The sequence below is a fragment of the Argiope bruennichi genome, chromosome 2 (genome assembly GCF_947563725.1).
Source record: "Argiope bruennichi chromosome 2, qqArgBrue1.1, whole genome shotgun sequence".
Classification (NCBI taxonomy): domain Eukaryota; kingdom Metazoa; phylum Arthropoda; class Arachnida; order Araneae; family Araneidae; genus Argiope; species Argiope bruennichi.
In genome coordinates, this window is record NC_079152.1 from 6,091,307 (window position 1) to 6,107,938 (window position 16,632).

At 25.1% G+C, this 16,632-nt stretch overlaps 1 protein-coding gene across 2 annotated transcripts; it reads left to right on the plus strand.

The window, feature by feature from the left end:
• Positions 1-75: 75 nt before the first annotated feature.
• LOC129961628 (thioredoxin-related transmembrane protein 2 homolog) lies at positions 76-16,455 on the plus strand. 2 transcript variants are annotated; one of them, XM_056075144.1, is made up of 8 exons: positions 96-474; positions 3,688-3,748; positions 4,187-4,306; positions 5,536-5,612; positions 7,944-8,050; positions 8,998-9,063; positions 14,207-14,336; positions 15,463-16,455. In XM_056075144.1, exons 1-8 carry the CDS (start codon positions 325-327, stop codon positions 15,574-15,576), a joined length of 825 nt encoding a protein of 274 aa, XP_055931119.1. In that variant the 5' UTR covers positions 96-324; the 3' UTR covers positions 15,577-16,455. The 2 variants fall into 2 exon arrangements, with proteins under 2 accessions (XP_055931120.1, XP_055931119.1); XM_056075145.1 differs by lacking the exons at positions 14,207-14,336; positions 15,463-16,455 and adding an exon at positions 10,994-12,239 and having other exon boundaries at positions 76-474.
• The last annotated feature ends 177 nt before the right edge of the window (positions 16,456-16,632 follow it).

The following is a 16,632-nucleotide window of genomic DNA, read 5'->3' on the forward strand; positions in this document are numbered from 1 at the left end:
ATTCTAACTTTTTTCTTTTTTAAAAAAAGATAATTGAATATAACTTTATTGTCTCATATTTTAGTGCCAAATATTTGATATAAAAAAACATTTTTGTAAACTCTATATCAATTCCGTTGGTGTTCCATGTGTTTCTGAAAAACAATAGGAGGAAATACAGATGATTTATTGATAAAATCTCAATAAAGTATAAACAAAATTAGGTCGGCCATCGCATTCACGAGTGAAAATGTATTAAAGATTGCCGATTCTAACGGCACTACTTAATTCTTTATTATATTATATATAAATATATATATTGTAATAGAAATACAACTTTTTAAAATGGTTATTATTACAGTAAAGGAACTAAAACGACTGATTCATCCTCATCATATTTTAAATTTTATTTTAGCTTGTTCATATTTATTCACAAAACTTGTTCGACCGTTTTGCACAATATTATACCCTAAATCAGGATGTGAGCTGGAATTCGTAAGTATTCGATTCAAAATTTTAATTTTCAATTTTAAAGAAAAACGTGTACTTTAGCAAGATAATTGAGCATATGTCCTATCAAATTTAGTAGTGTTAATTTAGTGTTAGTTCAGCAGTATGGTCCCTATTTATTGTTTAGCACATAAAGTACCATTCTTATGTACAAATGTCTTTAATAAATTTCATAAGTAAAGTTATTGTTATTTAACTAGTTCTAGGAATAGTAGCATTGTTTTTTTATTTACATATGAAAATTTATCTCTTAATATATATATATATAATTTTACAGTTACTTGTCCGAAAAGAAGGAACTTTAGAAATTTTACCCCCACTTTATTTCATCCGTAGAGGGATAATTTTGACAAGGAAGTAATGTTGATAAAAAGACATCTGTTCACATCATGATATCAGAGCAAAGTGTCAGAATTTTTTTTCTTCTTGTGTTTTCACCATGAGATTCTGATAGAGATTTTGTTGATATGTGTTGTTTGACTTCAGGAAGGGAATCTTAGGTATCTTTGAAAAAGTATGCAAAGCACCAGGGATTTTTATCCTTTCATTTGTGGCATGGAAAAACAAAGAAAGGGAATTTTTAGAGTGCATGTTGACAATAATGAAATAAAAAAAGGGACTTTTGATCAGGAAGTAAAAGAAAATGTTAGAATGAAATATCATGAATTAATTTAAAATAAGAAATAGAAAATTAATTAGGATTAAATTAAAGACATATCATTACACAAACTTGTAAAATGTTTTAAAATAGGTATTTCTAAAAAGAACTGAAATTACTCCAAACATGCTAGAAATTCTTTATTTTAGTACTTGCACTATTTCTTAGAGATCAAAAACTTTGAATAAAAACTTTTTTTTTTTTTTTGTTAAGATTTCAACTATGCCAACCTATCATTATTTGACAACTTACCATCCATTCAGTGTCAAAATGCAATGAATATCAGATTGGTGAAAGAACATATCAAATTTGTAGTTTAGTTTCAACAAGAAAAATCATTGTAAATTGAAATATAATTAATTATTAAATTAAAAATATTTTTAAAGGCATAAATAATATATATATAAATGAGTCTAAAATAAACTAGATAAAAATTTTTAAAAAAAGAAAAAAAAAATTAGATTTATTTACATTTCTTGATATTCTTAATATAGACTTACTATAATTATTATCATTACAAATTCTATTATTATTATTTGCTATTAAAATTTCATTTAAAGTTTTCATTTAACTTGCCCATAATTTGTCAGCTTGAACAAAATACCAAATATCTGTAACTGTGTTTTTAATTTTATGATAAAATTCAATCCTTATAACATTCAGTTGCGCGCTTTTGTTATTTATTATTACTCTCTTTGGGCATTGACTCGGAAATAGCATTTTCATTTCGACTTTTATTTCAGTTTTTAATTTGCATCCGTAGTAATTAATACATTTATTCAATAAATTTCATTTGTTTAGTTTCATATAACAAAGTGAAATTTTTCAAAAATGTATTTATGAAAAATTTTATATTTATATTTAACACCTTAAAAAGTCAATAATTTCGGCAAATAAGCTGATCACCAAAGGTGGCTAATTTTTAATAATCTTTCTGATTTTACTGCTGTGTTTTTAAATATATATCGGTTTTTAGTTATTTATTTTTATATTTATCACTGGCAATTTTACTCATAGTATCAAAATTGTGAAAAAATAAAAATGAACAAAATCCTATTTATATATAAACTTTATTTTAATTTGTGTGACTGTGGTTTTGATTTTACTGAAACTCATCCTACGTCAGCTTGTGTCATAGTAAACGATAAAATAAATGGAAATATTTCTAAGGAGAATTACTGTCACTTTAAGAAACCGTTTTTACTACCTTTCATGTGGTCTTTCAATGTTAAAAGGTCTTAGTTGACATTCAAAGACAAATTTTTTTAAAAAATTTGGATTCATTATAGTTTTAGAGTATAAAATTTTGAGTATCTTTGATGAACGTAATTATCTCCGGTTGAAGACTCCCCACGTATGTGGTAGCTGGTGTGTGTATAAATCTGTTGTGGTCACAAAGTCTTCCCTGTCCAGAGTAATACCACTGGGGGTACTGGATCAGGGGTGATCGTTCTCTGATTCAGGTCTAAATTACAATCTGTGGATGAGTGAATGAAATGCATGAATGAAGTCCACCCCATAAAAAGTTTTGCGACATGTGTGTAGTCAAGTCGTACTCTTGGCCCTAGATGGCGCTACTGAAAAACAAGAGACATACCCTTGGCTTAAAATCACTGACTTCTAAAGTCAGTGGGCTTGTCGATGACAAGTGCCATTAGAAACAACAACATTAATTTATAGTCACTATATATCAAATTAGTGATTGAATCTTTTTATAATTGCATTACAAGAAATTCCTGTTATTAGAAATGTGTTAGAGATAAAAAATTCCATACTTGGTATTTTGAAAAACGAGATGCATCAAAAATAGCTTGCCAAATTAAGGGGTGTTTTTGTAATTATGCTCTGGAAAGCATAGATATAAAGACTTTAACATACATTCAAACTTCTGTTATTCCATTATTAATTCCTTCCAAATTATTATTCCATTATTAATTACTTCCATTCCAAAGTTATTCCTTCTATTATTCCATTGAAAGTTCTATTGATTTGTGATTTATTAGTTATTCCATTATTAATTACTTCCATTCCAAAGTTATTCCTTCTGTTATTCCATTGAAATTTCTATTGATTTGTGATTTTTTTTAAAAAAGATTATGTACATGATTTTCTTGATTGTAATCAGTGAAAGTGTTACATGCTATATATTCCTTTTAAATTTTATATTTCTTTTTATTAATTTTATTTTGAGGGAGGGGTTAAATTTTTGTGTTTCCGACTCTAAAAAATATTTTGTTTTTATGTTTTTAGCATGAAATACATTTGTAGAATTTTTTCTTTCTTCTATATTTTCAATTTAGTAAAATTATTAAGCTGATGAATATGCTGAATACAAAATTATTTTCTTTGATTTAAAAACATTGTATGGACAGTTACCAAATGCACAGATTTCCACCTATTAGTAGGTTTTAATTATACTGAACCTAATTTTGAAATTTGATAAATTATTGCTTAGAAAAGTTCAAGTTTTATTGCCATATTATTTTTTAGTCTAATCTATAACTCAAATGTATTTCTTAATAAATAATTGAATTTTTCAGAAAGAAACAGAGATACTGATATTTCTTGCTGTGATAGTTTTTTTGCGGACAAAAAAGAGAGGTGAGATGAATTTTAATATAAAAGGAAACTTTTACAATACATTTTAATTAAAGTGCTGAGTAAATAATTTACTAAACAATTGCAGTTTGATTTTAAAAGCTGTTAGGAGATTCTGGTTAGGAAGCAGTTTCATCTGTGATTTTAATTAATTTTATAACATTGTTCCTGATTTTTATACTTTATCCATTAAAAAAATATCTATGAAAATTATCTCTAGAATTCATCTTTATTTCTATATACATGTTCCATAGAAAGGGAGGCAAAATATTTTATAGGCTATCTGAATTTTGCCATTCTAGACTTTAATGTCTCTAGATGACTTCTAATTTTATTTCACATTAGGCTGTAAATAAATCATATGTAACTGGTCTAGATATGAATTTATTACTGTGTTATTTTAGGAATTGCAACCTTTTAAATATACAGATTTTGTTCCAGGGGCTGTTCAAATGATACCATACCTCACATCTTTATGCATGTATGCAAAATTAGCCAATATTGCTCTGTTCTTCTACTCTGATCCACGATTTGGTGTAATTTATGGTGTTCTGTGTTTAAGTGAGTATCCCTTTGATAGTCCTTAAAAAAATAATTTATTATAATTGCATCATTGCTTATCAGTTTTTAAATGCATTTCTCAATCTAATTTTTCAGATAGAATTTAGTTTTAATTAGTGGATAATTGAGTAAAAAAAATTTTTTTTTGAATTATTATTTACTAGTTGCTTTTGGTAACCAGTTAGTTTACTAGGAATATTATTTTGTTTAATTTCATTTAAATCCTTCATGTTTAATTTGGTATTCATGGTTTTCTTAGCAAAGTAATTTTAAACAACAAGCTACAAGAGATATTTTATTCATGTAATTGTAATATTTTTACACGTGTTCTTTTTATTATGTACATGAGCTTTCTTAATGAAGACAGTTTAAATGCTAAATCAGAATAAATGCTACATTTGCATGGAAAATGCACTTGTCCATTTTTCTGAATATATAATTACATACTGTTTAATGCTGTAACTACACTTTTTTTATTTCTTATATATAAATGCAAAGTTAATTCCAATTTTAAAATGTTATGGTACATTTTACATGGAATTATTGTACATTGTCTTTTAATACCCTCATGTATTACATAAGGGTATCTAAAAGACAATTAATTCATTTGAAACATAAGAAAATTAAAGAATACTCAATATGATTTTTTTAACATATTGGATATATTATTTACTATTTTAAATGGTTTTGGTGAAGATTCATCAAATAAATTGAATGAAATAAAATAAGGAAGTAAAAATTCATTTTCTCTATGCCAAAGAATATAAAAAAATAAAATGTAACTTTTCTTGTTTTTAATAATAGGAAAACTAAACCTGTTTGATATTTTTAGAAATAAAGAAAATTATTTAAATTTTATTGTAGTGATGAAATGAATTTTTTTTGAAAATATTTCTTAATAAAATGTACAAAATCGAGGGGGGAGGGGAATTCTCAATTTAAAATTATTATTAAAAAGATAATTTTTTTTTATTTATGATATGATACAATAAATATTTTTGTATGATAATATTTCTGGGAGCTATTGACTAAGAATGCCATTATTTAACTTATCATTTTATCTTGTTCTGACAGATGTTTTTCTTTAAACAAAGCATTAAAACTGAAGTTTTGGATTTCTTTATATTTTTTGGTAACAGGTGAAAATGATAAGAATATTATACTATCATGTCCATGCATTTTTAATCTTTATTATTTTTAATGTTTACAGTTATTCTTACATATTTCAGTTCATCTTTTGCTTCTACCTGAACCAACATATGAAGGACCAGAAAATGTTGTATACTTCACTGGACCAAACCTGGAGGTAAAATGATTTCTTTTATATATATATATATAATACTGTTTGTATACTTGCAAAGTTTTATCAAAAGCTATTATTTTTAAAATTGAATGACCTAAGTGTCTTAAAATGTATAATCAACTAGAAAATTATGCATAGTATTGTTTTATAAATTATTTTTATACCCTGTAATTAACTAGATTTATTTCATGCTTATAAAGATGGAAATTTTGTATATTATTTGGGATAATATTGTACTTTAGTATGCTTAAAATTTCAGATAATTCATTAATGTAATTAAATGTTGAATTTGTATAAATTGTGACCCCCTGATATTGAATTTGAAAAAAATTCATCTCAAGATTTTCTATTATTAATAAAGGCAATTTACAAGGTTAGTAGTGTAACATGAAAGGTATGATGTTTGTTACCCCCCCCCTCCATAAGAATTGCTGTGTGCTAAAATTTTAAACAAATGACCTATAAAAAATCTCAAAATATTTAGAATATCTCTTCCTTGGCCTTCATATAAGACAAGGTTTATCACAACAAATTTGTTCAGATTTATAAAAATATTACTGATGTAACTCTAATTTAGAACATTAAATTTACATTTTGATTTGCTATGCACCCACATTAGTCTCATATCTTTAATTATAATAAAGATGAAAATGTGTGTTTGACCAAGAGCAATCTTTTCAACTTGCACAAGAACATTTGTTTGCTTGGGGAAAAAAAGTCTTTTATCAACATGTTGTCATCATGCAAAAGCTCAAAATGAAAGATTAAATTAATACTCAATAGAAACTAAAATTTAAAAAAGGTAATTTTTAGCATATGTCAATATGAAATAAAATCAATGTGAAACATGATAATTGTTTTGAAAAATAAATGTAAGAGAGAATTTTCTGTGACCTTTCAAAATATCTATATTATAACTCAATAATTCTGTGTTAATTAAGGCAATAGATATATGAAGTATCCATTCTAATTAGAATCCTACAGCTTGTATATACTTTAAATGTATAAGTATATACATCTAAAAAAATGATGTAAAATTTAATTAATTTATTACTAAATTTATATTTTATGCAGTTTAAATCAATAAATAATTATAAGAATTACAGAATTTCAAATTTTTATGTAGACTCTCAATCAAATGAGTCGTATTTAATAAAATATTGTTGGGCCACTAATAAAAAGAAGTTCCTTTCTCTGACAAAACCTTATCAAAATTAGAAAATCTAAATATCATTATAAAAATATATGATTTTGGACTATTTTGGAAATTACATTTACAGCACCCAAATTTCTGCTTGGCTGATTGACCTGAAATGATGAAATTGTTAGTTGTCTTAAAATGATATTCAAAGCTTGACATTCATGACTTGGTCAGATATGTTTGCAGAAGACTGAAATATGTTTTTAATTTAAAAGTTGCAATGCCAAAAATATTTCACTTTAAGACCAAAGAACTGTGTCAAATTTACTTTTTTTTTTAATAATTTTTTCAGAAATAAATTTATTGGCTTATCAAAATAAAATATTATTATTTACATCATTAAGTTCTTTTGAAATTAAAACTGAAAATTGATTTTTGTGATAAATTAGATAAATCATTTTTGTAAAATAATCTTTAGAGATATTATATGAATTATATATATATATATATATATATATATATATTGTAGTATGCATAAAACTTCAGTGCTTATCGATTCTGTTTTGTGTACTCATATTTTTAAAAAAACATGTTTAGTTTGAGTAAAAATGGTTTTATATTAATTGAAGTTTAATCACTTCTGCTTTGAATTAAAATTTCAAGGAGAGATAGAAAGTTAGAGAAATACATAATATAGTAAACTAAATAATGTAAGACTTCTCTAATAGTATGAGCTACATGATTAGTAAAATTTGAAGTTTAAAAATATTTTGCTGAAGTAGTTATTAAGAAACCAAGTTATTTAAAATATTGAATTGAAAATTTTACTAAAGACTATTAGTTTAAAAAAATAAGTATAGATAGGAAGTAACTGAGAATATTTTTAACTGCTTATTATGATTGAACAATAGACTAAAATTGAAAGTTAAAAGAAAAAAATGTGAATGTAAATTAAAAAGTTTAAAATTGTGCATTATTTTAGATTGGGTATCATATGTCTGTGAAAATGCCTGCTATATATAGTGAATATTTCAGGCATTAAATAACTAAATATATTATTATTAACTAACATATCATTTTGCATTTAAAATTTAATTCAATAAAATTTTTGAAATCTGAAATTATATGTACAATTCAAAATATTTTATTATTATATTTTACATAGTTTTTTTTTTTTTTTTTTTTAAATATAGGAGGAGTTGAAAAGAGACACAAGAGTGACCTGGCTCGTTACATTTTATACTGTCTGGAATTCAAACTGCGTCAACTTTGCACCAATTTTTGCTGAGATGTCTGTTAAGTGAGTCAATTAGTCAATTAGATAATGTGTCAAATTATTAAACATTTAATATCACTAAGAAAATTAGAAAAACCCAATTCTATAAGTTTTAAATTTTTGAGCAAATGATAATTTTGTCTAAAAGATCACTGTCAACTGTCACCCAACAAAAAAACAATTTCTTTGTATTAATGGATTTCTTGTTTTTTCGAATATCATGTGAGTAGTTGATTTTGTTTTTAAAAAGCAATTATTGACATTTTTTACTTTTGTTATTTATAATTTGTTTAATCAGTTATTACCTTTTATTTGTAGACATTTTATTATTTAATATAATAATGTTTATTTACTGGTGTATAATCTATAAATGCATAGTGTGACATCTCCGATTAAAACAATTTTAAAAATTCTGTATTGGGCAAGCTTTTGGATCTAGAGTTGTCAAATTGGATGAATTTTTACTTCTTTTGGTAGTAAATTTTCTCATAATAAAGGTTTTGAAAAATTTTAATTAAATAGTAATTAAAATTTTAATATTCTTTCTCAATAATTTCTGAACATATTATACACAAAAACCATTTTTATACCAATTTAAAATTTAAAAAAAGAAGAAAAAAGCTTTTCAGTGGTCATAATTATGCTTTAATTCAATTTTATCTCTAAATTTGATGAATTTTTATATATATATTTCAAGTATATTTTACAATGACACTTTTAATTGTTTGAGTTATTGTATGCAGTTACTCATGCAGTTTGAGCAGTGTTAAATGCATTTTTTGCTTGAACTTAATTGTTATTATATCATTAAAAATAATTTGAAAAATGAAAGAAAAGTAGACAAATCAAGTCTAAAACATAATGCAATATAATTCAAACTGATATGTGCAAAAACATTATAATGCAGTAATGCTTTAGACTAAATTTTTAAATTTTTTTTTAATATTTGTTTATTTATTATTATTATTTAGATATGGATTAGATAACTTGAAATTTGGGAAACTTGATGCAACAAGATATCCAGAAGTGGCTGAAAAGTAATTTTTTTACTATATACTAGTAATTAAATGTTTTACATTTGTTCGAATCAGATTATATTTTACATATAAGCTAATAGTCAATTTCTATTTTATTGAACATAATTATTAATTTATGTATGACTAATAAAAATACAAACAATTTAAATAGTACAAATATGTATTACTTTTATATAAATACAGATTATTTATATAAATAACTATACATGTAATACAGATTACTCATATAAACATCTTTTTTCATTGCAATCTTTTTACATTATATTTCTATGTATATGTTTATTATGTATTTACAAAATATATTGTATTATATATACATGTTATATAAAAAAATAGAGAATATCCATTCTGATTGTAGCCCAATAGCTTGTTTCTAAACTGTTAAGGATGTCTGTGTACGTCCAATTAGACAAATCTCCCAATTGATATAAAGAATTATATTTTATGCTTATTAAAGTTATCCTTAATAACTTTTAAGGATACCTTCACATATGGTTCAGCTGCTCCGAGATTAAATTGTTTAATGGCATTGCTCCCACACTCTCGGCAAATTCATCCCTGACTTTTATGACCGAAGCATGCATACAGTGAATTCCCAATGAAAACAAAATACACATGCTTTTTTTGAAAAGAAATAACAGCGTCCACACGTGTTTTGTTTTGCAAACACTTTTGGACTAGGTGGCTGACTGTTAAAAACACAAAATTTAGCAAAATAAATCAAACATATCTGCTGTTAAAAACTTAGTATAGAATTAATTATATAATTGATTATGTTAATTTAGATCATTTAGAATTTTTTTACAGTTGATTATGCTCTTTATGCACTTATATTATTTTCTTTGGGAATAACTAATGTGAAGATGTATAGGAATAGATTGGAATGTAAAATAAAACAAGATTTATCATGAATGTTCAATATGAAAGTTCATGTTTTGGTGATATGAAAATATTAGTTTACAAAGTTACTTTTTGCATTCTATCTTCAAATTCAAATAAAACCTTTTAAATTTAGTCCATTTTGTTGTGACACGGGTTTTTTTAAAAAATTTTAATAGATTTTAAAATAAATTTTTATGCACATTCTGAACAATTCTTTCATTTTGAATTAGTTTCTTCTGCATTTTATTTATTTGGTTTAGAGCATTCCACTTTTACAGGAATTGTTACTTAAATCATTATAATAAAATATGAGGGCTTACTACTTTCTTTTATTTGTGTTTTTATTGTATTATTCATAACAAAATATATGAAGCATCATAATAACAGATCACAATTAGCTTATTTTAATGTAAAAGCAGAAAGTTATTAATATTTCAAATCAAGGTGAGCATTATTTGGTATATGTTTGTAATTGTGTGTCATTTTCCTTATTATCAGTTTCACATTAGATTTTTAGCAGATATAAATCTTACTTTTTTACATCATAACTTAGGTAAATTTTACTAATAGCACTTATAGTAGAAATTTTATAGCTTGTGAAACATTTTATTTTACTGTCAAATGTTATTCAATTACTGAATTATGATAATTACTAATGTATGTATATGCTCATTCATTGTTAGAAGTATTTGTAGTATCTTATACAAACATGTTTTTTTTACATGTTGCACTTTTATATAGATGGTTGATTATATAGATGGTTGATCATTTAATGAATGTTTGTATGTATGTCATTGCAATTTAACACTACATTTAATGTTCTACACTTACTACATGGTCATAAATAGAACTCATGCAAAATTAAAGCTTAAATATTGTAATTGTATGCAAAATAAGCTTATTTCACACAAATTAAACATGCTTTGACATTAAATTTCAAAATAAACAAAATAACTTTGTATATTATATAATTATAGCACAATTTAATGTAAAATATTTGCTGCAAAAGTAGATTTATCCTTTTTATTTTTGTTTTCACTCTTTGAAGAGGAAAAGAGTTATTAATGGAACGAAGATTCATCAGCAACCTTGAATTAGCAGCTCTGGGAAACGATTTCCATCAAGAGTTCACCTATTTTATTAAATCAAATAAAGGATTATTAGGATGAGCATGTGTTATCAATATTATTTTTAGAAACCTCATATCATTTCAGAAGAGGCAAACAAATAAAGAATAAAAACTTAAATGAAGCTCAAGACAGCAGCAGGTACAGAGTTGATAAGTAATAAAAAATTTATTGATGAAGTTGAAATGTAACAGCATTTGAGAGTATTGCAGTGATTTATCAAAATCAATTCATTCAAGAAGAAATACATTTTGTACGAATGAATAAATATTAAATATATTAGTGCATGTAAAATGTAATTGATTGAAAAAATTAGTAAAAGATTTTACTTGTTGTTAGCTACCTGAAAAATAAACGGAATTCAGAGTAGACATAGAACAATATAGAAATTAGTTAATTTGTTGACCTTCCAGATAAATAACATGCTTCAAGATAGAATATCATTCAGTATAAGATATTCATTAATAATTTTCATCAAATCAAAATATGAAAATACGTGGTTTTTTCCCCCTCCCTTTTTTACATATGTAAATTGAATTTAAACTTCAAGATTACTCATGAATAAAAAGTTTGAGTTCACAGAGAGCAAATGCATCGATTTTTTATTGTTGTTGCTGAAGCTTTATTAAAAAGGCACATATTACGAAACGATAAAAAAAATTTGAATATTAAAAAAATAATTTTAATATGACTTTGATCTAGCTTTTTGATATGGTCTTTGTGCAAGAAATGATGAAATAATTTAATCCATAGAAGGCTAACAGTGTGATACATTCCATTTCTTCTCTCTCTTTAGCAGCTCATTTTTAAATTTCTTTATTTTAAATATCATATTTAGCTTTATATATTGATTTTACTATTTACATCCGAACAAGAATCCATATTGCATCTATCCTCTTGATCATACAAAATTCTGCTTTCATAACCCATTTCATCAAAACAGACATATATTCATTGCAATTAAGAAAATCTGGAATCATTTGTTTTCATTAATTTGTTCAGACATGGTAGTTCATTTTCTGAATCATTTATATTGAAGTAATAATTTTTCATTAATGTTTTGATTAATTTTTAAACCATTTAATGGAACAGTTGTGCATTTAAATCTTAAAAATATACTTTCAAGTAGTTTAAAAACTTAACCACAAAATATTAAATACTTTAAAATAGGTGATTCAGAAAATAAATCACCATGCTTCAAAAGAGTGAATGTTAACACATCATATAAAGTTGACATTTAAATTTTAAAAAAAAATCTTTTCATTGAAATATGATATAGAGAATTCAAGAATATGTCTTTAAAACCTGTTTTCAGAAAATGTTACAAATTTTTTACTCAGCATATATAAATTTTAGTCCATTTTCTACATTTTTTTTTCTCCCTATCAGTAAGCATTATTTGATTCTGATTAAATAATTTCCCTAAAATTCTTTTTGTACTTTTTGAAACTTTATGTTGAATTAACCATCTTATATTTTTTTGCTTAGAACAAATTCAAGTTCTTGCATGTTATTGGTATTTTTCCTTCTGCATTTGAATATCAAGATTTTTCTAACACCAGGACCATTCAGATTTTTTATTTATTTATTGAATGTATCAAACATCAGCACAACAGTACACTCAGACATTATATCAACTTAAAATTGTTTGTAAAACTATGACATTTCACTAAAATAAGACGCTTTTTTTAGTTTGTTAATCATAGAAAAACTCAAAAAAAAATTTCCTTAGCAATTGAGCAGTATTGCCCATATATAATCAAACAAGAAATATTCATAGTGAATACTCATAGTTACTTAAGAATGACAAGAGGAAAAAAAAAAAAATTCTATTGGACACCAAAAAGCCAAAAGGTATTCTAAAGAAGATTATTGCTTATTTGATTTGTTGTAAAATAAACAAAAAGAAACGAAGCAGAAATAATTTTTATTAAACAGAAAGATATGTAGCCTGGAATTTATAAACAATAAAAAGCAATTCATAACGTAAAGCACTGAGGGTACAATAACATATCATTAATCATTTTTTTAAAAATTTTTTGAATGTATTAAACATCTGACAATAGCACAGTCTGGCATTATTTCAACTTTTTACAAATAAAATAAATTTATTTTATGAAATCAGAACTGTGTGAAATGATAGGGAGTACAGTTTGTTACAATTCATTTCATCAAATACTTGTGTGATATAATGCTTGGAGAACCTTCTGCATATTGTGTGTGGACATGTGCCCCCTCCCCCTTCCCTCCCCCTGATTAGGCATGTTATTTATTTTTAATTGTTAAGACTGCTTATAATGTATAGTTGAAATAGCAAACCTACATTATTTTATAGAAGTTCGAAGAATTAGCAATTGCCAGTATGAGTATTAAACCTAACTCTTTGTCATTGTTAGGCAGTAGATAATGAACTGTTGATAAGGATTTACATTACATGAGTTTGGGTTTATAACAATGTAATATAAAGGCTTTTCATTTGATTTACATAGCAATTAACAGTAATGACATGTTATTTATCTTAATACTAATTGCAAGTAATTGAAATAGTTCTAAATTGTTAGAGCTTCCAACAGTATTCAAATGCTGCAATAATATGCTATAATCAATATAAGTATTAATAGAATTCAAAGAATTTGTGAGCTAAATGTTTTTATTTAACTTATTATAAGTATTTAATTGATTTTAAGATAGCATTTACCTTTAACTATTTGAATTTGAAATAATTTTCTATTATTGGAATATTTAAAGAATAATATTCTAATAATAATAGAAATACTTGCATACAAAAACAGAATAAATGTGAACACTCACAACCAATTTGCTTTCAGCTGTCAGCCAAATCGCCACAATCACTCTGTGTATGCTATTAGGAAAAAAAAGTTAATTTGACTGAAGGACTGTTTAAATTTTTGTCATATTTAGTAAAATGTTCTCAACAACCTAACATCTTAAATAAAACAAGTTACTCTCTTCTGTGATGTAAACTCAAAGATGAAACTTTGAATTTAATTTTCTCCCTACATTTTATAATGATTTATAAATTATAGATTAAAAGTAATTAGAGTAAATGAACTTTTAATTTTCAGATTCCATGTGAGATATAAAAATTTTGTGTTAATTGCTTTGTATTATAGATTCCATGTGAGTGCATCAGCATTTAGTAAACAACTCCCAACTATCATCTTGTTTAGGAATGGAAAGGAAGTTAACCGAAGACCAACCGTTGATTCAAAATGCCAATTAATTAAGTTTTTCTTTTCTGAGGTTTGTAAAATTTTGTCCTTTTACTGAATCATTTATTATTATTATTATTTAAAATGATTGCATTGTATCAAACGAAATTTCAAGAACATTTTTCAAAGCTGGTCAATGTGTCAAACAAATAGCCTTTTACAGTGGGGAGAGGGGATAAAAAATAAATAATCTTAAATATTTATGAAATTTCAATTATTTTATTGCCTTTGTAATGACTTCTTTTTTTTAGCCTAGTCTTTTCATAATATATTAGAAAAAAGTATATATTTTGCATTTAATTAGAGTAATATTTATTAACACCATAATTGGTATTTCATTTGTTAATATTGCCACACTGAAGAAAGACAGTCGAATATCCATGGCCGAATGGTCATGGCACTGGTCTCATGATCAAGAGACCTGGGTTCGAATCCCGCTAGAGACAATGCGATTAATAGTATATGTAAATACTTAATTCCTCGATTTTATGTTTCCCTTTATTTCATGTTCCAGAAGATACTGGACATTTCTTTAATTTACCAGACAAGTGTTCTGGACTTTTCTTACTGTCCCCAGAAGAGTATTCTGGAACTTTCTCTGCTTGTATAAAAGCAGAAGATTTGTCAGTTACTGTATTCTCAGTTCAGAGTTCAGTTAATAAATTGGTTTAGCTCTACCTCTTGTGTGTGTCATTGAGTTCTATACTATATTTCTATGTGACAATATTCTGAAATTTTAAAGTTATTTTGCTTAGATATAAATAATTTATTATTGTACTTGAGGAACTTTACATTATGCAACACAAGACTTACAGAAATAAGTTTATTTAATTATTTAAACCATTTACTAAACAATTTTTTTTTAAAAAAATGAAATAAATGTAATGAAGTATAATTAAAAGATGACTTCAGAAGACTGATTATTATATAATTTACTGACAAAAGGTTATTGTAGTGATTCATCCTTTGTATATATCTTCTCATGTTTCATTTTAAAAAAGAATTATTTTGTAAACCTATTCTTCAAGTTATTTTTTTCTCTCCCTCTCCCCCATGATTTTGGAAACACCTTGCACAGTCCTAGAAAGTTAACTCAAAACTGTATTTTGTATGATTCTTAAACAGAAAGATTTAATGCATATATTTTTACTTTTCAGGAAAATGTTGTAACTGCTTTTGATTTGAACAACTTATATCAGGAATGTAAAGCCAATCCTATCAAGAAACACAAAAGGGAGGAAAATGCAATCGATCATGTGAAAGCTGAATAATACAATTAGTTGGTAGTGAACTCACATTATTTTATGAAAGTAGTTTGTTGCCATTTTTTTAATAACCAAAGATGGTTCAGTCTTTTCTTTTTTTAAGTTTCTCATCTATGACACAAGTGGAATTTTTGTTTATCATTTTTATTCATCTATGTTTATTGTTTGTACTTTAGTATTTTGTTTTTCAATATTTGTGCATTATTTCTTATTCTCAATCTTTCAGGAGCAGTTGCTTCCTTTATAACATCTTTTTAAAAACGTTTTCCTTAGCTGGATAGGTTTTTTTGTAATGTTTTATTAATTTAAAAAAATCATTTTTAGTACCTATTAACGAGAGTAAATGCATTGAAAATTCTACTCTTTCTTCTTTGCTTATTAAATATGTGTTAGTTTAAAGGAGTTGAAAGGAGTAACTGGTTAAAATAAAGAGTGTTTTAAAGAGTTCTTAAACATAAGCAGGGTGATTCGAATTTTTATAGTGGTCCTGTGAGCTTTGAATAGCCAGTTTCTGCTGCATATTTAAAGCCATAAAACTATAAAACAAAACAAAAATTAATAAAGGTAAAGATAAATACTTTTTCCCCCTATTTTGCAGATACTTCTTATTTTATAATAATCTCTTTGATTAAAAAGAAACAATTTTGATCCTATCAAATGGAGTGAATGTGTGGATTTTTTTTTTTTGTCATCTTGATCAATATGATTAATAAAATATTTTATATTACTTTAAATGTTTGTATTCAAATCATCATTTGTTGATTTGACATCATTTTCTTTCATAATGTCACAATGCTTTTTATTCTTTTTTATAACCCTTTTGTATTTAAGAATCTCAACTAAAGAGGAAATCAACTTATTTGTAATGAATCACCATATTGTTGTTGTACAAATAAAAAAAAGGAAATATATAAATAAAAAGGTTGTGACATCCAAAATGTGTATGCTTACTTTTTTATTTGTTTAAAAATATATGTATTCACATCCACTTTTTTGTTATTTCTGAAAACCCACAGAAATAATCATTTAATGCATTAGATCCAAATAAAAAGTATCGTTTTC